Source organism: Aquarana catesbeiana, linkage group LG12 (assembly GCF_042186555.1).
Source record: "Aquarana catesbeiana isolate 2022-GZ linkage group LG12, ASM4218655v1, whole genome shotgun sequence".
Taxonomy (NCBI): Eukaryota; Metazoa; Chordata; class Amphibia; order Anura; family Ranidae; genus Aquarana; species Aquarana catesbeiana.
This window is the reverse complement of record NC_133335.1, coordinates 226444104-226467141: the sequence shown is the minus strand read 5'-3', so window position 1 is coordinate 226467141 and position 23038 is coordinate 226444104. Positions and strand designations below refer to the sequence as shown.

Sequence of the window (23038 nt, the reverse complement as noted above, 5' to 3'; positions counted from 1 at the left end):
TGCAAAAATGACATTTACCTCCTGGAAGGCTACTTAATACACCTGAACATTTTCAAAAAATATGGGGATTTAGTCACACCATATTGCTATATGGTGCTTAAGCCCACTTACTGCGTCAAAGTACCCCATGATTATCAGTGGGTCCTACACTATCCATAGAATGGAAGATCCTGCTTCTCTGAACCATGGGAGAAATACACTTCACTATATGGGGGAACTAAAAAGGACTCCTCCTATAACACAGGTGGACACTACTAAGAGGCAATGATGAGGGAGTGGGGTTTTCCAGCCCAAAAGGATTTTGTCAAAATCCATTCAATCAGTGCCCACCAGTACATCAGTGGCACCTATCAATGCCTACGAGTGCCACCTATCAATGCCCACCAGTGGTGCCAATCAGTGCCTCATCAGTGCCGCCTAGCAGTGCTGCCTATCAGTGTCGCCCACCGGTGCCGATCAGTGCCCATCACTGCCACCCATCAGTGCCCATCACCACCACCCATCAGTGCCCATCACTGCTGCCCATCAGTGCCAGTTATCAGTGCCACCTATTAGTGTCCTTCAGTGCCACCTATCAATGCCCTTCAGTGCCACCCATCAGTGCCACCTCTCAGTGCCACCTCTCAGTGCCCAGCAGTGCCACCTCATCAGTGCCCACCAGTGCCGCCTGATAGTGCCCATCAGTGTCGCCTTATCAGTACCCATCAGTGCAGCCTATCGGTGCCTATCAGTGCAGCCTATCAGTGCCCATCAGTGTAGCCTCATCAGCATACATCAATGAAGGACAAAAATTACCTGTTTGCAAAATTTATTAACAAAATATAAAACGGTTTTGTATTTTTTTTTAATTCGGTCTTTTTAAATTTTTTAAACAAAAAATAAAAAACCCAGAGGTGATCAAATACCACCAAAAGAAAGCTCTATTTGTGGGAAAAAAAAGATAAAAATGTCATCTGGGTACAGTGTTGTATGACCGCGCCATTGTCATTCAAAGAGTGACCGCGCTAAAAGCTGAAAATTGGTCTGGGCAGGTGAGGGGTTTAGGTGCCCAGTAAGCAAGCGGTTAAAGATGGTGCAGCCATAAGACCATATAAACAGGTGGCCGTACCATCTTTAATGTATCTTTAAGGTTGTTCCCCCTAAATCTTTGTTAGTCTATTATAATAGTATGTCACTCTCATAGACACTGCTCTGTAGCGTTAATTATCTCTGTGGGTGGGGCAGCGGTCACTTGACCAGGAAGTCCAACTATTTCCGACTGCAGAGAAGAACGTTGGATCGTTATTGGAAGATACTGAAGTTGATGATTCAGCTCTGTGGAGTCTTCGAACAAAACAAGATTTCTGAAGAAGACAATGAATAAGCCTTAAAGCGGTGAGATCATGAACTGATACAAAGGAAATTATCATTTGGAGACTTGCAGGCATGTTTACAGGGGAATGTGTTCAGTCCACCCAGAGCTGCTACAGAGGTAACAAAGATCAGACATCTGCAAACTGTGTTTGAAATCTGGGAACATTTGAGATCTTGGAGTGTGTGTGGACTGGTTCTTTGAAAGGTGAGCTGGACAAGCAAAGCTCTGGTGACTCTTCCTGTATATTATTCCATCCGTCTTGAGTAACAGAAATTGAACAAACTTTCAGTTTCCTTTCTCCTCCTGCTGGCTACAATGGCATCTGCGAATCTGAGAGACGAGCTGAGCTGCTCCATCTGTCTGAACATTTATACAGATCCAGTAAACCTGAGATGTGGACACAACTTCTGCCGGGAATGTATTGACCAAGTGCTGGACACTCAGGAGGAGTCTGGACTTTACACATGTCCAGAGTGCAGAGAGGAGTTCCAGGAGAGGCCTGTACTGTATAACGCTAGAGCTCTACGGAACATAGCGGAGATGCTTTTTATTTCTCAGTCTGATCAAATAGAGACGGGAATCTATTGTAGTTACTGTGTGGATTCTCCTGTACCCGCTATAAAGTCCTGCCTGCACTGTGAAAATTCTCTGTGTAGCAAACATCTGAGAGTCCACGCCAAGACACCAGAACACGTCTTATCTGATCCCACCAACTCCCCGGGAAACAGAAAATGCTCCATCCATAAAAAGATTGTGGAGTATTACTGCACCAAGGAAAGGGTTTGTATCTGTGTTTACTGTATTGCTGAGGGAGAACACAAAGCACACCCAGTGGAGAAGCTGGACGAGGCCATTGAGAAGAAGAAGATGATGCTGAGGAAAGATCTGGAGATGATGACCTCAAATAAAACATGGGCTGAGAAACAAGTCCAGAATTTGGAGAAACGCAGGACAGACTTACAAGAAAAAGCAGCCGGTGTAACAGAGAGAGTCACTGCCCTGTTCAGAGATATCAGGAGAGAGCTGGAAGAACTTGAGAAGAGAGTCCTGAGTGAGAATTCCAGGCAGGAGGAGAAGATCTCACAATCTTTGTCCAAGCTGATCCAACAGCTGGAGATACAGAAGGACGAGCTGTCCAGGAAGATGAAGCACATTGAGGAATTGTGTAAAACCACCGACCCAATGACCGTCCTGAAGGATCAGAACTCAGACGGAGAGGACATCTGTCATAACGAGCAGGAGGATACTATGGACGCAATGATTCCAAGTGAAGGTGATTTCTATGAGGACTCCATCACAGACAGTTTACACAAATTATCTGAATTTATAAAAGATATTCACATCTTTATACACCAACCAGAATGTGTTTTAGTTGATGAGGAAACAGCTGCTAATAATATAAAGATTTCAGGGGATATGAAAACTGCAACTTGGTCAGCAGAAACATTAAATCGTCCAGAAACTCCCAAAAGGTTTAAGGGCTATCAGGTTCAAAGCAGTAGAAGTTTTTTTTCAGGGCAACATTCCTGGGAGGTGGACAAGAGTCGCTCCACTGGATGGAGAGTCGGGTTGTGTTATCCCAGTATGGACAGGAAATCATATATTGGGGATAATAGGGATTCCTGGTGTTTGCGAAGGAATTGTGATAACTATACTAACATACATGAAAGTAAACGCATATCCATACTTCACAAGCCCACCATCCATAAATTAAGAATCTATTTGGATTATGAGGCCGGGCGGATCTCCTTTTATGAGCTGTGTGACCCGATCAGACACCTCCACACCTTCACCACCACCTTCACTGAGCCCCTCCATCTTGTGATCTGTATTTGGAATGGATCAATGACTATTACCAAGTAGAATTATATTTTGGTGTTTATCTCTGTGCAGTGAGCGACAGTTTTATAGGTAGACCTAAATCTGAAAGTTTAGCGGATGCTCGGGTGTTAAAACCCATTTTGGTTTCTTGTCTTTCTCTGAGATTTCAGTGGTGAAATCTTTCCAAGTGGCTCCTATTCTGTTAAATGTCTAATGTATTAAATATAATGAATTATGGTGGGAATATCACAGCACTGGAGTCCTTGAAAGCTATAAAATGCCAGAAAGTGCCTCAGCCCACCAGACTCCAGGAAGAATTCTTGTAGCTTTAAAGCGGTAGTAAACTGTCAGCTTTTTTTTTTTTTTTTTTCAAACCTGCAAGGCAAAGTTATAATGTGCTAGTATACATCGCATACTAGCACATTATGTGAAACTTACCTTAAAACGAAGCCCTCCAGCGCCGCGCTGTCACTGCTGACGACAAGGCTTCACCCGGTCTTCCTTCCGGGTTGGTGGGTTCTGGCCATTTGATTGGATGAGCTGCGATGACATCACTCCCGCGCATGTGCACGGGAGCCACTGTTCACGACACAGGGCTCTGAAGGAGTGGCACGAGTATGCCGTTCCGTCAGAGCGCATATGCCGGTGACCTCACCGGCGGGTTCACAAATAAATATCTCCTAAATAGTGCAAGTTTAGGAGATATTTACTGTACCTATAGGTAAGCCTTACCTATTGGTAAAAATCATCCATGGGAGTTGACTCCCACTTTAACAAGTGCGACAAACTGATACAGCTTGCAAGGTCTAGCTCTACACTTTACACCACACACATATCTTGTTTAGTACAAAAGAACAATTTTCTAAAAAAGAGAAATTTTGCAAAAGTGGGTGTGATTTTGTCTGTATATGGCACAATGGGGCTGGATTTCTTTACATGAAGGGCTGAGTACATGACTTCAATGTAGATTTCAATTTAGATTGGTAGAATTTTATTTGTAATAGGTGCCCTATATTGAGGAAAGACACCATAATGTTCTGACTGTATAGGGAACCTCTACATATTTTATTACTGGTCCAAGGAGGAAGTTAGGGACAGTGCTGGAGGCTGGAGCAAGGAGATGGTACGACTTGCATATCATTTTTATGTATTTTTTTTTTATACGTGAGGGGAGAAGGACCCAGCGGGGAACAAAACAGTATCTTGGAGTTCTGTTTTATGACAATGGGCAGGGGGAAACATATGGAAGGAAAAAAACAAGCTGAAGCCCTGCTTCATGTCAACATACATAGGAATATATTATAGATATAAATTATTAAATAGTTAAAAAACTGTCCTAAAACCACTCCAGTTTTCTTTTAAAAAGTGATTTTGGTTTGTATTTACTAAATCAAAATGTTGCTTAGCTGTTTCTCCATTGAATTTACATGTCCCCAGGCTATATTCTTGGCAACTAAAATGTGTGAATGTAGAAAGTACACATTATGGCCATTAGATGGCGATGAGGAGCATATTTATTCCCTATGATAGTCCATATAGTTTAGTGGCCATAATGCTGTATTCTCCACATTCACACATTTGAGCTGCAGAGAATACAGACTGAGAACATTCAATTTTGCCCCGTTCACACAGTCTCAATGGAGGAACAGCTATGCAATTTTTTTTTTTATAAATACACCCCTGAAGCCAGCCATAGATGGATCAAAATTCGGATGGTTTGACCTATCTATGGGCAAGCTGGTTGTATAAAGTCAATTCCTCAATTATCTTCTGTACAACCAGCCTGTTGGATAATTTCCGCACAATCAATGGCTATAGCTGAAGAGTGTGTTCTGGCAGTGGGGAACTCTCTCTTTGCTCCATTGAGAATTGACAATGGCTCCATAGGAGGGATTACCCCATCCACATCGAATGTATGGATGAGAAAATCAATTTCTTTTCTTTTCTTTTTTAACCTGCTGTTTAAATGAAAGAAAATGAAGCATGTATGGCCTGCCTAAGTATAATGCCCCGTACACACGGTCACATTCCGACAACAAAATCCTAGGATTTTTTCCGACGGATGTTGGCTCAAACTTGTCTTGCCTACACACGGTCACGCAAAGTTGTCGGAAAATCCGATCATTCTGAACGCGGTGACGTAAAACACGTACGTCGGGACTATAAACGGGGCAGTAGCCAATAGCTTTCATCTCTTTATTTATTCTGAGCATGCGTGGCACTTTGTGCGTCGGATTTGTGTACACACGATCGGAAATTCCGACAACAAGGTCCTATCACACATTTTCCGTCGGAAAATCCGACCGTGTGTACGGGGCATAAAACTCGTGCTTAAGAAGAAACTCAGAACAACGTCATTCAATCGTCATAGTGTCCTCTCCATTCCATGAAACTTTTAGAATTTTTATGTTTTCAGTTTATGACTGGGTAGTATGTAAAGTGCTGTAACCCCCCAGCAACCAATCATCATTCACCTCTTATTGTACGGACAGGTTCTTCTGACCTGGTAGGAGAACATTTGGTTGATAGAGGTTGTGACACTAAACATTATTATTACTTAAAAAATGTTGGTTATGTATCTTAATATGGTGGGGGCTTACTTTAATATTAACAAAAGTTTCCATTTATACTATTAATGTATTTTTGTCATGTTATTACAAAGCTGATGGGTAAATAGTCATTGTTAAAAATAAAATTTTAATTTTTCTGTGATTATGGTTTTTTCAACTTTTGTATGTAATGAGTACCTATCATGTACACACAGTGAGGTCAGATGTACAGGAATACCCCTGTATAGGGGAATGTATAGGGGAAATGTGCCGGCATGGCCTAAGCAGTCAGCAGGATATAGGAATATAAGAGCTGCAATCAGTTCACCTTCCCAGCTACTTAACTGGCTCCAGTTCCATATTCTTAGGCTCCATTTACACTTTTGCGACTTGTCATGCAACTTTGGACAGCAAAGTCGCATGCCAAGCCGTTCCCCGTGTTTTCCACTGATAGCCATTCATATATATGCGACTTAAAGTTACAGCGATTTCAAAGTAGTTCATGCACGACTTTGGTCCGACTTTCATGCAACTTGAGGGCCATAGACTTCAATGTTAACCCTCAAAGGTTGCATGAAAGTCGTACCTGAATGTTATACAATGCAACAGTTGTCCATTATCACTAGTCAAAGCCAAAGTCATATTCAAGTTGCAAATTTGCACTTCAAAGGTGGTGCAACATTGCAGTCGTACAAGTGTGAATGGAGCTTAAAGTGGAGGGCCACCCTGAAAAAAAAAAAATTCACCAAAAATCCTAAAAAAACTAAAAAAAAACATTTGAAAAAAAAAAAAAAATAACTTACCTAAACCCTTGTTGCTAGGCAGTCTTCCTAATCTGCCTCTTCCTTTTCCGCGGTGTGTTCTGCTCCTCGGTGAGCGGCCCCGTTGTCTTCTGGGAACTTTGTGTGTTCCCAGAACACCACGGGGCCATTCACAGAGCGCCGCGCCGCCCATGCGTGTGCAGTAGGAAACTGGCAGTGAAGCCGCAAGGCTCCACTGCCTGTTTCCCTTACCTAGGATGGCGGTGCCGGGACGGGTCGGCCTCGGGCGGCCGACAATTGCGGGCACCCAGGACAGGTAAGTACTTATTTAAACTCAGCAGCTACAGTGTTTGTAGCTGCTGACTTTTAAATTTTTTTTTTTACGGCCGGAATCCCACTTTAAGTGCAATTGTATCAGTAAGAAGCTAAAACCTGAATTCATGATATAAACCAGATGGTAATGACTGTGTATTATTGGTCAGTATGTACTGAAGTGTCCAGTATCTGCTGACTGTTTTTTTCTGTTTTATCTGTGCATACTTTATAATGGTGACCATTTAATGTTATGTTCAGGAAAGAGCATGGAATTGTATTCAAATAAAGCAGACCATAGATTATACAATTTTCACCACGGTGGAAAGAAAGGAAATTGCTAGATTCCCCCCTTTAACACAGTTATGCCCCGTACACACGGTCAGACTTTCCGACAGAAAATGTGCGATTGGAGCTTGTTGTCGGAAATTCCGACCGTGTGTGGGCTCCATCGGACATTTTCCATCGGAATTTCCGACACACAAAGTTTGAGAGCAGGCTATAAAATTTTCCGACAACAAAATCCGATCGGTTCAATTCGGATTGTGTGTAGACAATTCTGACACACAAAGTGCCACACATGCTCGGAATCAAGCAGAAGAGCCGCCCTGGCTATTGAAATTCACTTTTTTCTCGGCTTGTCGTACGTGTTGTACGTCACCGCGTTCTTGACGTTCGTAATTTTTGACCAACTTTGTGCGACCGTGTGTATGCAAGACAAGTTTGAGCCAACATCTGTCGGAAAAAATCCGATGGATTTTGTTGTTGGAATGTCCGATCGTGTGTACAGGGCATTAGTGTTGATGGGGTAACCCTCCTGCAGCACTATTGTGTTCTGTCGGTGGGGAGCCCTCCCTGCCAGCAGAACACAATGGTCACTGTTGGCGGCTATAACCATCGGCAGTGATCACATGCAAAAAATCTGACAGACTGGTTGTACTGAAGTCAATCGATGGATCAAGTTCAATACAACCAGTTTGCCCATAGATGGATCAAATCTCGGCCGGTCCGTGCTGAACCATCTGAGATTCGATTCATCTATGGCCGGCTTAACAGTCCACGTGGAATCATATTCTGCTCTGACATCCTATTCGTGGCAAATGGCAGTGTTTGTGTTAAGCTCACCCACACACATTACAATTTCCTTAAGATCTACCAAAAACGATGTAGTGCAAGGACCTGCCTGATTGGATACAGATTGTTTGGTTAGATTAGGTAGGTCCTCATATTACATGGTTTTGTTAAATCTAAAGCTGATTGTACAAAGATTGTATGGTCAGATTGTAACCTGTATGGTGGCCCTTAAAGACCCCAACCCCAAGATACTTTTTTGCCAGGGTTCCACTACTGCTTCTTCTCCTATTGCTATGGCCAGCAAAAATACCGGGTGCCTCCAGGTATGGGGGAGCATGTGACCTCCTATATGACCACCACCATGAGTCTAACCACCAAGAAGGAGTGGCTGGGGTGTCCACTTGTGTTGTGTCATCACTCAGCCTGGGCTCACTGTACTACTGACCAAAATGGTTCTTGTGTGACTATGGTGACCCATGGGGGGTTGATTTACTAAAACTGGAGAATGTAACATCTGGTGCAGCTCTTTTTTTTGTCAAAGCTTAACTGAACAAGCTGATTTAGAATTTGTTTGGCTCCAATTTTGAGCCATTGGCTCTCCAGTTTTAGTAAATCTCCCCCATGACTTCATTAGACCTACCAGAGGATCTTCATGAAAAAAAATGATTATTTTATATGTATATATTTCCTACGTGTAGTATGTGTCGGTATGTTCTTATCACAGTTTTTATGGTGGCACCACTGCATGGTCTGACCACATTCATCCTTGAACAAGGAAGCCGTATTCCATAGACATCTAAATCTGACCATACAGCAGTGGCGGCTGGTGGGCTTTTCTTCTGGGGGGGGGTGGCAAACAACCAGCACTATCCCCCCTCCAGGCGGCGCGGCACTAATGCAACCCCCCCCCTCTCCGAGGGGCTCGCGTCAGCCAGCACCCCCCGGAGGTCCAGCACTTACTATGCTGCGGGCTATGTCCTCCTCTCCTCCTGTGTCCTATGGGCAGCGGCGGGTCCGGCTTCAGCATGTCTCCTCTTCCACAGCGCTAGGCATCCAATAGGATCGCCTGCCTCCTGATTGTTAGGGAGTAACTGTGAAAATTCATTCGCTATAGTCACACAATTGGGTGGGATCGGGGGGCGCTCTCTCTATATTTTTGGCAATTGAAATGTGTGAATGCAGAAAATAAACATTATGGCCACTAGATGGTGGTGAGGAGCACATTTATTTCCTATGGTGGTCAGCACCTTCTAGTGGCCATAATGCAGTATTTTTTCACATTCACGCATTCAAACTGCAGAGAATATTGACTAAGAACATTCGTTTTTGCCCTGTTCATACAGAATTAATTTATATGCAATATCAATTAACAAGCAGCTCTGCAATTTTTTTATAAATACACTCCTAAGAGTAAAACTCCTGCTTAAAGGGGAAACTAATCCCCTTGCTTTTTGCCCCTGCATGGGTAGTTAGGGCACACAAACAGCCGCATTTGTATATGCACATGACTTTAAAAATAATGGGGTTGATTTACTAAAATTGGAGAGTGCTAAATCCGGTGCAACTCTACATAGAAACCAATCAGCTTACAGTTTTTTTATAAAAACTTAAAGCAGAGCTCCACCCAAAAGGGAAAGCTCCGTTTGTCTGCATCCCCCCCCCCCCCAATCTGCCACCTTTGGCACCTTTTACGGGGGGAGCGGGTACCTGGTTTTGACAGGTACCCACTCCCACTTCCAGGTGACGTTCGGCCCCCTTCCTCCTGCCATCATTCCTGGGCCATTCACAGAGTGCAGCGCGCTTCGTGCAGTGGGGAACCGGCTGTGAAGACACAAGGCTTCACTGACGGTTTCCCTAAGCCAAGATGGCGGCGTCAGCACCCGAGAGCCAATTGAAAAATCGCCTCAGGTGAGGACACCGCTGGATTTGTGGACAGGCAAGTGTCCTACTATTAAAAGTCAACAGCTGGAGTATTAGTAGTTGCTGACTTTAAATTTTTTCTAAAGGAGCCTGGAGCTCTGCATTAAAGTTACTAAACCCAGGAGCCTGTATTCACTATATCTGGTCTCCCCCAGTACACAGAACATGGAAATGCAATTATGTTAGTAAATATAAACTGATAAATACCCTTTCTCATCAGCAGTATAGAGCAGTCTTGTGACTTCTATCAGTGTCCAGCCAAGCGCTGCTTGTAGGAGGGGTTTTCATTTTCCTCTGACTGTCCTATGAAACTACATGACCACTGACTTTCTGCCTGGACAGTGCTGATTGGCCCTGTGCTGATCACATGCCCCCCCCCCTTCCCCCCCGCATACTAGCACATTATGAAATACTCATCTTCGAACAAAGCCCTTCTTCTCCAGTCCTTTCTTCCTGGATCGCAGGCTCCGGCGCTATGAGTGGCCAGAGCCACAATGATGTCCGGTACTGATGTCAGCGGCTGCATGCACAGTGAATATCTGTAGGTAAAAATAACAAAGGGGGATTTACAACCGCTTTAGGAGCACTGTGTGATTTCTGTCTGCTGCTTTTTTCCTCTGCTATCAGCATGAGTCACTTCTGACAAGTTTTCCTGACACCAAGAGAAAAAAAGGTGACAAGGGAAGAAGCTCCAGCACACAGCCTCAACTCTGCTTTTGTGTGCTGTGTGAATGGGGAGGGGGGTGTCTCTTTCCTCCAATCAGCAATCAGAGCTCTTCTCACTGAACTCTGCAGAGTGTAACTTCAGGTCTCCGATCCCTATTTTATGAAATCTCAGACAAGCTGTATAAAGTCTGCATTTCAATGGGTAGAGAAGAGAAGGCTGCAGATAAACCGGTACAACTTATAAAGGAGGATTTGTTTAATCTCTGTGTTTCACCTGAAGCCAGTCACTTCTCTGGGTGTATGTAAGGGTTCACAACTACTTTAAGTATCTGAACAGTTGTGGTAATGGTCCCCTGAGTGATTATCCAAATTTTGGTGGTCATCAGGACATTTCCGTTCTCCAGTAGAGTTATAATGAGCACATCAGACATTCTGTGTGAGTGGGTTTTCAGATCCTTCTCTCTGCACACAAGTCGCTGTCAACATTGCTGGGTCCTGCCATTAGTTTCATATCAGATTCTCTGGGAGATATCTTCCTGTCCTTGGCCAGCTTCAAGTAAACCAGAACAGGCTAAACAACGTCATTTAAAGCAGTATTATAACCATAGCTCCCAACTGTCCCTGATTTCGAGGGACTGTCCCTGATTTGGAGCAATGTCCCTCTGTCCCTCATTCCTCCTCATTTGTCCCTCATTTTGGTCTGATCCATATAGATGTATATAAAATGCACTTTTTATCTATCAAAAAGTGTTTCCCAGTGCTAAACCTTTCATCTGATTTCTAAATTGCTGCATTTGTAAATTCCAAAAGCCAATATAAAGGAATATTAGTGGTAAAAAAAGCACTTGTGTGTTTAACCAATCTTGTTTTTTTGTACAATTCTCCTTTAAGGGGCGTGGCAAGGGGTGTGTCCTAAGCCTGCATACTTTTGCGGATAGGTGTCCCTAATTCCCATCTCAAAAAGTTGGGAGGTATGTTAAAACCTATTATGTTTTAGATGAGGAGGTCCACTCTAGCTTTAAATTTTTCTTCATTTCTCCACACACGTTTCCCATCCCTTCCCCTCCACCTTGTGGGTGTCTCGTTAGCTATCCAGTTGCTAAGTAGACACTTGTGCATGAGCATTCCCAGCCAGTGCTGCCTGCATTCATAGACACACACAGCGCCAAGCAAGCCCCGCCCCTGCTCCCTCCTCCTAGCAGTTTGCCTATCACTGTGCTGACCTCAGTACCCTCCTCTACCCCCAGAAGATCAGGGAAGCAGCTTGAACCAATATAACCACCATATGTATACTCCATACCTGGCCAATGGCTCTGGAAGCTGGAAATCACTGAGATCACCGCTACTCCGGTGATCTCCACTTGCTTCCGGGTCCCTTGTTGAGCAGCTGGCCTGATGCATCCCTAACATATGAGGTCAGCCGCTCAGCCAAATCAGAGAGCACTTTGCATCCATTCAGAAAATGTAAAGCATTCTCCTAGGGGGGTGCGTGTGCATCCCCGGTAGGCCGCTTCTGCTGTGATTACTCACAGCAGAAGCCAATCTGCAGGTGCCAGGCACATGAACTTTAATGGCATCCCAGTCTTAAGCCTCGTACACACGATCCGATTGTTGGCAGGGGATTGTCTGTTGACAGACTGTTGTCCTAAAATCTGACCATGGGTACGCTCCTTTTGACAATGTTTGTCCAACTTTCTGCCAACAAATGTTGGATGACATGCTAGTAAATGTTCGGCGGACAACAGTTGGTTGTCAGATTTTCTGGTGGTCAGTACACAAGTCCACAGTGCCCCCCAATCAGTGCCCACCAGTACATCACTGCTACCTATCAATGCCCACCAGTGGTGCCAATCAGTGCCTCATCAGTGCCACCTTGCATTGCTGCCTATCAGAGTCGCCTACCAGTGCCCATTAGTGCCCATCACTGCCACCCATCAGTGCCCATAACTGCCGCCCATCAGTGCCAGCTATCAGTGCCACCTATTAGTGCCCTTCAGTGCCACCTATCAATGCCCATCAGTGCTGCCCATCAGTGCCACCCATCCGTGCCACCTCTCAGTGCCAGCTATCAGTGCCGCTCATCACTGCCACCCATCAGTGCCCATAACTGCCGCCCGTCAGTGCCAGCTATCAGTGCCACCTATTAGTGCCCTTCAGTGCCACCTATCAATGCCCATCAGTGCCGCCCATCAGTGCCACCCATCATTGCCACCTCTCAGTGCCACCTCTCAGTGCCCAGCAGTGCCACCTCATCAGTGCCCACCAGTGCCGCCTATTAGTGCCCATCATTGCTGCCTTATCAGTGCCCATCAGTGTCGCCTTATCAGTTCCCAACAGTGCAGCCTATCGGTGCCCATCAGTGTAGCCTCATCAGCATACATCAATGAAGGAGAAAAATTACCTGTTTGCAAAATTTATTAACAAAATATAAAAGTTTTGTATTTTTTTTTTTTTATTATTCGGTCTTTTTTCATTTTTTTTAACAAAAAATAAAAATCCCAGAGGTGATCAAATACCACCAAAAGAAAGCTCTATTTGTGTGAAAAAAAATGATAAAAATTTAATTTGCGTACAGTGTTGAACGACCGCGCAATTGTCATTGACGGTGCTAAAAGCTGAAAATTGGTCTGGGCAGGAGGGGGGTTTAGGTGCCCAGTAAGCAAGTGGTTAAAGATGGTGCAGCCATAAGAAGACCATATAAACAGGTGGTTGTACCATCTTTAATGCATCTTTTAGGGCGTGCCCCCCAAATCTTTGTCTATTATAATAGTATGTCACTCTCATAGACACTGCTCTGTAGCGTTAATTATCTCTGTGGGTGGGGCAGCGGTCACATGACCAGGAAGTCCAACTATTTCCGACTGCAGAGAGGAACGTTGGATTATTATTGGAAACTGAAGTTGATGATTTAGCTCTGTGGAGTCTTCGAACAAAACAAGATTTCTGAAGAAGACAATGAATAAGCCTTAAAGCGGTGAGATCATGAACTGATACAAAGGAAATGAACATTTGGAGACTTGCAGGCGTGTTTACAGGGGAATGTGTTCAGTCCACCCAGAGCTGCTACAAAGGTAACAAAGATCAGAGATCTGCGAACTGTGTTGGAAATCTTGGAACATTTGAGATCTTGGAGTGTGTCCGTGGACTGGTTCTTTGATGGGTGAGCTGGACAAGCAAAGCTCTGGTGACTCTTCCTGTATATTATTCCATCCGTCTTGAGTAACAGAAATTGAACAAACTTTCAGTTTCCTTTCCCCTCCTGCTGGCTACAATGGCATCTGCGAATCTGAGAGACGAGCTGAGCTGCTCCATCTGTCTGAACATTTATACGGATCCGGTAACACTGAGATGTGGACACAACTTCTGCCGGGAATGTATTGACCAAGTGCTGGACACTCAGGAGGAGTCTGGACTTTACACATGTCCAGAGTGCAGAGAGGAGTTCCAGGAGCGACCTGTACTGTATAATGCTAGAGCTCTACGGAACATAGCGGAGATGCTTTTTATTTCTCAGCCTGATCAAATAGAGACGGGAATCTATTGTACTTACTGTGTGGATTCTCCTGTACCCGCTATAAAGTCCTGCCTGCACTGTGAAAATTCTCTGTGTAGCAAACATCTGAGAGTCCACATCAAATCACCAGAACACGTCTTATCTGATCCCACCAACTCCCCGGGAAACAGAAAATGCTCCATCCATAAAAAGATTGTGGAGTATTACTGCACCAAGGAAAGGGTTTGTATCTGTGTTTACTGTATTGCTGAGGGAGAACACAAAGGACACCCAGTGGAGAAACTGGATGAGGCCTCTGAGAAAAAAAAGGAGAAACTGAGGAAAGATCTGGAGATGATGACCTCAAATAAAGCATGGGCTGAGAAACAAGTCCAGAGTCTGCAGGAACACAGGACAGACGTACAAGAAAAAGCAGCTCGTGTAACAGAGAAAGTCACTGCCCTGTTCAGAGATGTCAGGAGAGAGCTGAAAGAACTTGAGACGAGAGTCCTGAGTGAGATTTCCATGAAGGCAGAGAAGATTTCACTGTCTCTGTCCAATCTAAACCAACAGCTGGAGATACAGAAGGAGGAGTTGTCCAGGAAGATAAGTCACATTGAGGAATTGTGTAAAACCACCGACCCAATGACCGTCCTGAAGGATCCAAACTCAGTTGGAGAGGACATCTGTCATATTGAGCAGGAGTATAATATGGACACAATGATTCAGAGTGAAGGAAATTTTCATGAGGATATCATCACAGATAGATTACACAAATTATTTGATTTAATAAAAGATATTCATATCTCTATTCAGCAACCAGAAGGAGTTTTGCTTGATGAGGAAACAGCTGCTAATGATATACAGATTTCAGGAGATTTGAAAACTGCATCTTGGTCAGCAGTATCATTAAATCGTCCACAAACTCCCCAAAGATTTAAGAACTATCTGGTTCTAAGCAGGAGAAGTTTTTCTTCAGGGTGGCATTCCTGGGAGGTGGACACGAGTAATTCTATTGGATGGAGAGTCGGGTTGTGTTATTCCAGTATAGACAGGAAATTATATATTGGGGATGATGGGAACTCCTGGAGTATACGTAGGCGATATCATGATTATAATTATGTACATGAAACTAAGCTTATGCCATTTCTTCACAAGCCTACCAGCCATAAATTCAGGATATGTCTGGATTATGAGGCTGGGCGGATCTCCTTTTATGAGCTGAGTGACCCGATCAGACACCTCCACACCTTCACCACCACCTTCACCGAGCCCCTCCATCTTGGGATCAGCATTTCAGATGGATCAATGGCAATTACCAGCTAGGAATATATTGTGCTGTAGGTTTCATTCTGTGCAGACGGGGGGGAGTTTTATCAGTTCACCCAAATCTAATAGTTCAGTTTGTTGGATGCTTGAGCACTAAAGCCTAAGGCCTCATGTACACTGCTGCTGGTAAACGGACGTTTAGGCTTAATGTACACGGGCCGTTTTACAACCTCGAGTTTTCATGCCGCGTTTAGCGGCGTTTGCATTTAGAAGCATTTCAAAATAGCCAAAAATGAAAAATGCCTGTAAACGAAATGCATCTAAACGCGAGTTACCACGTTTAGAAGCGTTTGTCGCTTGAAATTCCTCTAAACTCAGCGGCTGAACTCTTTTTTTTGCTTTCCAAAAAAGGCCTCTAAACTCAACTGCCTAGAAACGACTATAAATGACCCTGTGTACATGTACTGATAAGATACAGTGGGGACGGAAAGTATTCAGACCCCCTTAAATTTTTTACTCTTTGTTATATTGCAGCCATTTGCTAAAATCATTTAAGTTCATTTTTTTCCTCATTAATGTACACACAGCCCCCCATTTCGACAGAAAAACACAGAATTGTTGACATTTTTGCAGTTTTATTAAAAAAGAAAAACTGAAATATCACATGGTTCTAAGTATTCAGACCCTTTGCTGTGACACTCCTATATTTAACTCAGGTGCTGTTCATTTCTTCTGATCATCCCTGAGATGGTTCTACACCATCCAGCTGTATTTGATTATACTGATTGGACTTGATTAGGAAAGCTACACACCTGTCTATATAAGACCTTACAGCTCACAGTGCATGTCAGAGCAAATGAGAATCATGAAGTCAAAGGAACTGCCTGAAGAACTCAGAGACAGAATTGTGGCAAGGCACAGATCTGGCCAAGGTTACGAAAAAAATTCTGCTGCACTTAAGGTTCCTAGGAACACAGTGGCCTCCATAATCCTTAAATGGAAGACGTTTGGGATGACCAGAACCCTTCCTAGAGCTGGCCGTCCAGCCAAACTGAGCTATCGGGGGAGAGAGAGGTAAAGAAGAACCCAAAGATCACTGTGGCTGAGCTCCAGAGATGCAGTCGGGAGACGGGAGAAAGTTGTAGAAAGTCAACCATCACTGCATCCCTCCACCAGTTGGGGCTTTATGGCAGAGTGGCCCGACGGAAGCCTCTCCTCAGTGCAAGACACATGAAAGACCCACATGAAGGGCACACCTGAAGGACTCCAAGATGGTGAGAAATAAGATTCTCTGGTCTGATGAGACCAGGATAGAACTTTTTGGCCTTAATTCTAAGCGGTATGTGTGGAGAAAACCAGGTACTGCTCATCACCTGTCCAATACAGTTCCAACAGTGAAGCATGGTGGTGGCAGCATCATGCTGTTGGGGTGTTTTTCAGCTGCAGGAAGAGGACGACTGGTTGCAATCGAGGGAAAGATGAATGCGGCCAAGTAAAGGGATATCCTAGACGAAAACCTTCTCCAGAGTGCTCAGGACCTCAGACTGGGCCGAAGGTTTACCTTCCAACAAGACAATGACCCTAAGCACACAGCTAAAATAACGAAGGAGTGGCTTCACAACAACTCCGTGACTGTACTTGAATGGCCCAGCCAGAGCCCTGACTTAAACCCAATTGAGCATCTCTGGAGAGACCTAAAAATGGCCGTCCACCAACGTTTACCATCCAACCTGACAGAACTGGAGAGGATCTGCAAGGAGGAATGGCAGAGGATCCCCAAATCCAGGTGTGAAAAACTTGATGCATCTTTCCCAAAAAGACTCATCAAAAGGGGCTTCTACTAAATACTGAGCAAAGGGTCTGAATACTTAGGACCATGTGATATTTCAGTTTTTCTTTTTTAATAAATCTGCAAAAATGTCAACAATTCTGTGTTTTTCTGTCAATATGGGGTGCTGTGTGTACATTAATGAGGAAAAAAATGAACTTAAATGATTTTAGCAAATGGCTGCAATATAACAAAGAGTGAAACATTTAAGGGGGTCTGAATACTTTCCGTCCCCACTGTATATACATAGAGAAGAGTTCAGGAGCAGTTAAAAAAAATGCCCAACTGCTCCTAATGCCCTGTACACACAGTCAGATTTTCAGACAGAAAATGTGTGATAGGACCTTGTTGTCGGAAATTCCGACCGTGTGTAGGCTCCATCACACATTTTCCATCGGATTTTCCGACACACAAAGTTGGAGAGCAGGATATAAAATTTTCCGACAACAAAATCCGTTGTCGGAATTTCCGATCGTGTGTACACAAATCCGACGGACAAAGTGCCACGCATGCTCAGAATAAATAAAGAGATGAAAGCTATTGGCCACTGCCCCGTTTATAGTCCAGACGTACGTGTTTTACGTCACCGCGTTCAGAACGATCAGATTTTCCGACAACTTTGTGTGACCGTGTGTATGCAAGATACGTTTGAGCCAACATCCGTCTGAAAAAATCCTAGGATTTTGTTGTCGGAATGTCCGAACAAAGTCCGACCGTGTACGGGGCATAAGGCTTCATGTACGCGGGACGTTTTTACAAGCTCTTCTGAACGATTTAACTTGACAGATAGTAACCCACGTTTAAAACGTCCGTTTTGCCGCGTTTACATGCCATGTTTAGCGGCGTTTTGCCGCGTTTGCGTTTAGAAGTGTTTCTAAAAACAAAAAATTTTTTTTTTTTTTAAATGGCCAAAAACTAAAAACGCCTATAAACGAAACGAAACGTGAGTTACCGTGTTTGGCATCTGAAACGTCAGAAACTTCAGGGTCTGAACTCATTTTTTTGCCTTCAAAAAAAGGCCTATAAACGCAACTGCCTAAAAACGACAGTAAACGAACCTGTGTACATGTACACATAGGATAACATTGGATGAGTTCAGGGGCAGTTGAAAAAAGTGCCCAACTGCCTTTGAACGTCCGTTTAGCAGCAGCAGTGTACATGAGGCCTTACTGTTGTGAGTTTAGTAACACTTTAATTGATCAAGCTGACGTTAGAAGCTGATTGGCTACCATGCACAGCTGCACCAGATTCTGCACTCTCCAGTTTTAGTAAATCAACTGAAATGTTGTTTGTACTTTTTTTTTTGCCTCGGTCACATGATCTCCATCCCTATTTTCATCTCAGAACATTCTGGGAGGGGGCGGAGCTCCACAGCAATGTACTGTGATATCACTTTAGCTAATCCACTCCCTCCCTGCCAGTCTATTCAGAATGGAGTGCACTGTCAGTCAGGTATGGGCTCCCCCCCCCGGCGGATCAGTTGATTGACTGACAGCAGACTCTGCTTTTGAATAGAATGGAAGGGGAGAGTGATGGGTGAAGGTGAGAGGATTGCAGCAGGATCAAAAGAGCAGTTGGATGAGATATAAAAGATCTGCGAGCACTCACAGGGCACATGATCTGACCTGTTATACTCCCTTCCATATCATTCAAAGTGGAGTCTGCTTTCAGTTAAACATCCGATTTGGTCTATGTGTGTGATTTTATGTCAGTATTACATTGTATATCCCTGTATGTTCGTTCAGGTGCTTATCTAATATTTTCTTGAAACTATCGATGCCCCCCGCTGAGACCACCGCCGGTGGAAGGGAATTCCACATCCTTGCCACTCTTTCAGTAAAGATCCCTCTATGTAGTTTAGGGTTAAACCTGTTTTCTTTTAATTTTAATGAGTGGCCACGAGTCTTGTTAAACTCCCTTCCGCGAAAAAGTTGTATCCCTATTGTGGGGTCACCATACTGGAATTTGTATATTGAGTGTGACTGGCCCTCAATGGAGCCAGCTCACACTGGTCCGTGGCAGCCGCGGTCCGGATTGCAGAAGGGTCTTATGCGTTTTTAGGTCCGGTTCAGGTACGAATTCAGGCAAAAAATTCAGACCTGACTCGCACCTGAACCGGTGAACAGAAACGCACCGGACCCCAGGCTGTGAACCGCGGCCTGAAAGTGTACTCCATTCAGAATGGCCTGGAAGCTAAGGTGTAGATTAGCTAAAGCAATGTCTGGGCCATGCTGCAGGGAATATATACAGAGATCACGTGGCCTAGTAGGTAAGTGATGTATACTAATACACAGCTTACTTATTTTTTTTAAAGGGGAGCATGCGTTTTATTGGAATTCTTTCCAATTCTCCCAAGACCACCACTCCTACCTTACTCAGTAACCTCACGTTTTGTACTGAATGTTGGCCTGGTGGGTTTCTTCTTCAGTGACCTTGTTTGTGGGAGGGGAGGAGTGACCACATTTATCCTCATACTTACCCTTCCTATTCTCCCGTTCCCTCTTCCAAATATTTATCAAATATATATATTTTTTTCTTTCTTTCTTCTTCTTCCCCCTTTGTAGTTGCAAGCTTATTTGTTGTTCTACATATACACAAAAACTTTTGTATATTCTACGTATTCGAATTTCAGGATGCTTAGGCCCCATGTACAGGGGACGCTGAGGCAAAGTCCTCTGAACGATTTTTTTTGACACCTTGAAACCTGCGTTTAAAACACTCCCATTTAGCCGCGTTTGCATGTCGCGTTTAACCGCGTTTGCGTCTAGAAGCGTTTATTAACCACTTGCCACCCGCCATATAGCAGAATGATGGCTGCAAATTGGTTTCAACACCCTGACTGGGCGTCATATGACGTCCTCAGGATATTAAGCCGCTGCGCCCCCTTTGGGGGCGCGCATCACAGCGATCGTTGTTGCGGAGTGTCAGTCTGACACACCGCAACTCCGATCTAGGTAAAGAGTCTCTGACAGAGACTCTTTGCCACGTGATCAGCTGTGTCCAATCACGGCTGATCACGATGTAAATAGGAAGAGCCAGTGATCGGCTTTTCCTCACTCGCGTCTGACAGACACGAGTAGAGGATTGCCGATCGGCTGCTCTCTTGACAGGGGGGGGTCTGTGCTGATTGTTTATCAGCACAGCCTGGGCACTTAAACCCCCTTCCTAACCAGACCAATTTTCAGCTTTCGGTGGTCTCACATTTTGAATGACAATTATTCAGTCATGCAACACTGTACCTATATGAAATTTTTGTTCTTTTTTTCACACAAATAGAGCTTTCTTTTGGTGGTATTTATTCACCGCTGGGTTTTTCATTTTTTGCGCTATAAATCAAAAAAGACTGAAAATTCGGTAAAAAAAAAAAAAAAAAATCTTTGTTTCTGTTAAAATTTATTACAGAGTATTGGCGAGTATTGGCAGAGTATTGGCAGAGTATTGGCGAATATTGGCGAGTATTGGCAGAGTATTGGCAAAGTATTGGCGAGTATTGGCGAGTATTGGCAGAGTATTGGCGAGTATTGGCGAGTATTGGCAGAGTATTGCAGACTATTGCATAGTATGTGATATACAAAACACTGCGCTCTAAATTGTGAACAAAAATAAAACAGCAGCTGCATACATTGTGACAAACAATATACTAAAAAGAGAAAAGAAAAAATGCAGCGCTCTATAGTAGAATAAATGTGTAACAGTGTGTCAAGTCCATGAGTATTACCCCTGGAAATAAAACATATATAAATCAATCATAAATAAAAAAAGTCCACTTGTGTCAACTCTGTGGTGAAATACTTCCAAAGTAAATAGTAAAAAGTCCCAGAAGGACTACCAGAAATGATATGAGTCCATAGGTAGAAAACTACATCAAGTGTGTACGGTATAGATCCGTGGGTGGAAAACAACATCAGTGGTGATTGACATCGATGAATGAAAAAGGATGGATACTCTTACCAGACTGGGTGGACTCCCGTGTCTTATGACATGGAGTCAGTAAAGCGGACCGCCCTCTCTCCCCTCTCTCCATGCTGCTTTTGATTCGTTTTTAAGTGATCACTACTTTTATATCTATTTGGCTTTTTTAGCAATAAAAAACCTTTTTTTACCTGCACGATGCGGAAGCCTTGTATTTTTCTCTTGCATATCATCTTGATGAGAGAATTTGTCTAAACTCTTGGCTATTGGAACCACATGTCCTTGGAATTCGCGGTTTGATGACCCACCTTGGCGACTATCGGAGGCTCGTTGGTCGAAGTGCACCCTATGTGTTCCAGTTTTCCGGACATCCTTCTATAGCCCATGTGGGGCTTACCGCTTTACTGACTCCATGTCATAAGACACGGGAGTCCACCCAATCTGGTAGGAGTATCCATCCTTTTTCATTCATCGATGTCAATCATCACTGATGTTGTTTTCCACCGACGGATCTATACCGTACACCCTTGATGTAGTTTTCTACCTATGGACTCATATCATTTGTGGTAGTCCTTCTGGGACTTTTTACTATTTACTTTGGAAGTATTTCACCACAGAGTTGACACAAGTGGACTTTTTTTATTTGATTGATTTATATATGTTTTATTTCCAGGGGTAATACTCATGGACTTGACACACTGTTACACATTTATTCCACTTTAGAGCGCTGCATTTTTTCTTTTCTCTATTGCATAGTATGGCAGAGTACTGGCAGAGTATGGGCACTGAGCAGCGCTGTGGGCTGGATCTGTAGTGCCCACAGTGCTACAAACGATTTCTCCCTCTCTCCTCTCACACTGTACCGATCGGTACAGAGAGGGGAGGGAGGAACCGGCGTCATGACATGACGCCGGTTTGTTTACAAGTGATGCTCCGTCATTTGACAGAGCAATCACATGGTAAACGGCCGATATCAGCAGCCATTTACTGTGATCCGTGATGCGCTGGGTCCGGTCACGGATGTTCCCTGGTGCGCGCCCCAGGGGGTGCGTGGGAGGACGTCCATGGACGCCCAGCCAATATAAGCCGACCGCGCTGTAGCCATCTTTCAGCTATGGCCCGGTCAGCATGTGGTTAATCCAAGCAAGAATTTTTTTTTTAAAACAATGCATTTTTGTTTGCACATGATTGGTCGATGGAAGTCAGCAAAATTTCTGCTCAATTACTAAGCTCTGAAACAACTGCACTTTGCAAAGTGCACAGCCTATTTGCCTTCGTGTTGCAATACAATAGTTATACAGTGGAACCTTGGATTACGAGCATAATACGTTCCAGGAGAATGCTTGTAATCCAAAGCACTCGCATATCAAAGCAAGTTTCCCCATAGAAGTCAATGGAAACGAAGATAATTAGTTCCACATTGATTGATTTCTATTGCATGCAATACCGCATGTGGCCAGAGGTGGGGGGGCGCCAGAGAGACTGGGAAAAACTCGTAGACCGCTCGGATGCACTCGGAAACCCTTGGAAAGGCTTGGAAACTGAGTGTTTCAAAGTATTTCCGAGCGGCTCCGAATGGCTCCGAGTGTCACCGGCGCCCCCCGCACCTCTGGCTAAATGCGGTACTGCACACCGCAGAGGCTTGGATCCTGCTCGTTTTGCTAGACAAAACTCACAAACCGAGTCAGGATTTAAAAAAAAATAATAGCTCGTATTGCGAAACGCTCGTTAACCGCGTTACTCGCAATCTGAGGTTCCACTGTATATACTGTTAATTCTTTTTGTTTGTTCATGTTACTGGTGATATTTTGGTTCTTGATATCTGATTTTATGTCTGTGTGTTGTGGAAGGATCCAAAGAAAAACCTAAAATTCCAAAAAAAAAAAAAAGAAGGGGGGGGGGGGGACATGTGTACTGTGGTGGGGATGATGTGCAGGCTCTATGAGTACGATCACCAGGTACTTTTTGTTACAGGAAACATTTATATTAAAATGTAAGATTACAAATAGTTAAATGTAATCTGGAAGAATTATATATTTTTGGTTTTCGGGTTTAGAGTCACTTTAAGAAAAAGCTCCC

The 23038-nt window shown here is 44.0% G+C and overlaps 2 protein-coding genes across 2 annotated transcripts; both read left to right on the top strand.

The window, feature by feature from the left end:
• The first annotated feature begins 1242 nt into the window (after window positions 1–1242).
• LOC141113618 (E3 ubiquitin-protein ligase TRIM39-like) lies at window positions 1243–5887 on the top strand. The gene has a single exon (XM_073606832.1). It carries the CDS (start codon window positions 1670–1672, stop codon window positions 3215–3217), a length of 1548 nt encoding a protein of 515 aa, XP_073462933.1. The 5' UTR covers window positions 1243–1669; the 3' UTR covers window positions 3218–5887.
• A 7408-nt stretch (window positions 5888–13295) lies between these two features.
• LOC141113617 (E3 ubiquitin-protein ligase TRIM39-like) lies at window positions 13296–20938 on the top strand. The gene has a single exon (XM_073606831.1). The coding sequence runs from the start codon at window positions 13729–13731 to the stop codon at window positions 15274–15276; it is 1548 nt and encodes a 515-aa protein (XP_073462932.1). The 5' UTR covers window positions 13296–13728; the 3' UTR covers window positions 15277–20938.
• The last annotated feature ends 2100 nt before the right edge of the window (window positions 20939–23038 follow it).

Excerpts from the sequence above, each read along its gene's own strand:
- LOC141113618 (XM_073606832.1), top strand. The coding sequence starts at position 1,670 with ATGGCATCTGCGAATCTGAGAGACGAGCTGAGCTGCTCCATCTGTCTG.
- LOC141113617 (XM_073606831.1), top strand. The coding sequence starts at position 13,729 with ATGGCATCTGCGAATCTGAGAGACGAGCTGAGCTGCTCCATCTGTCTG.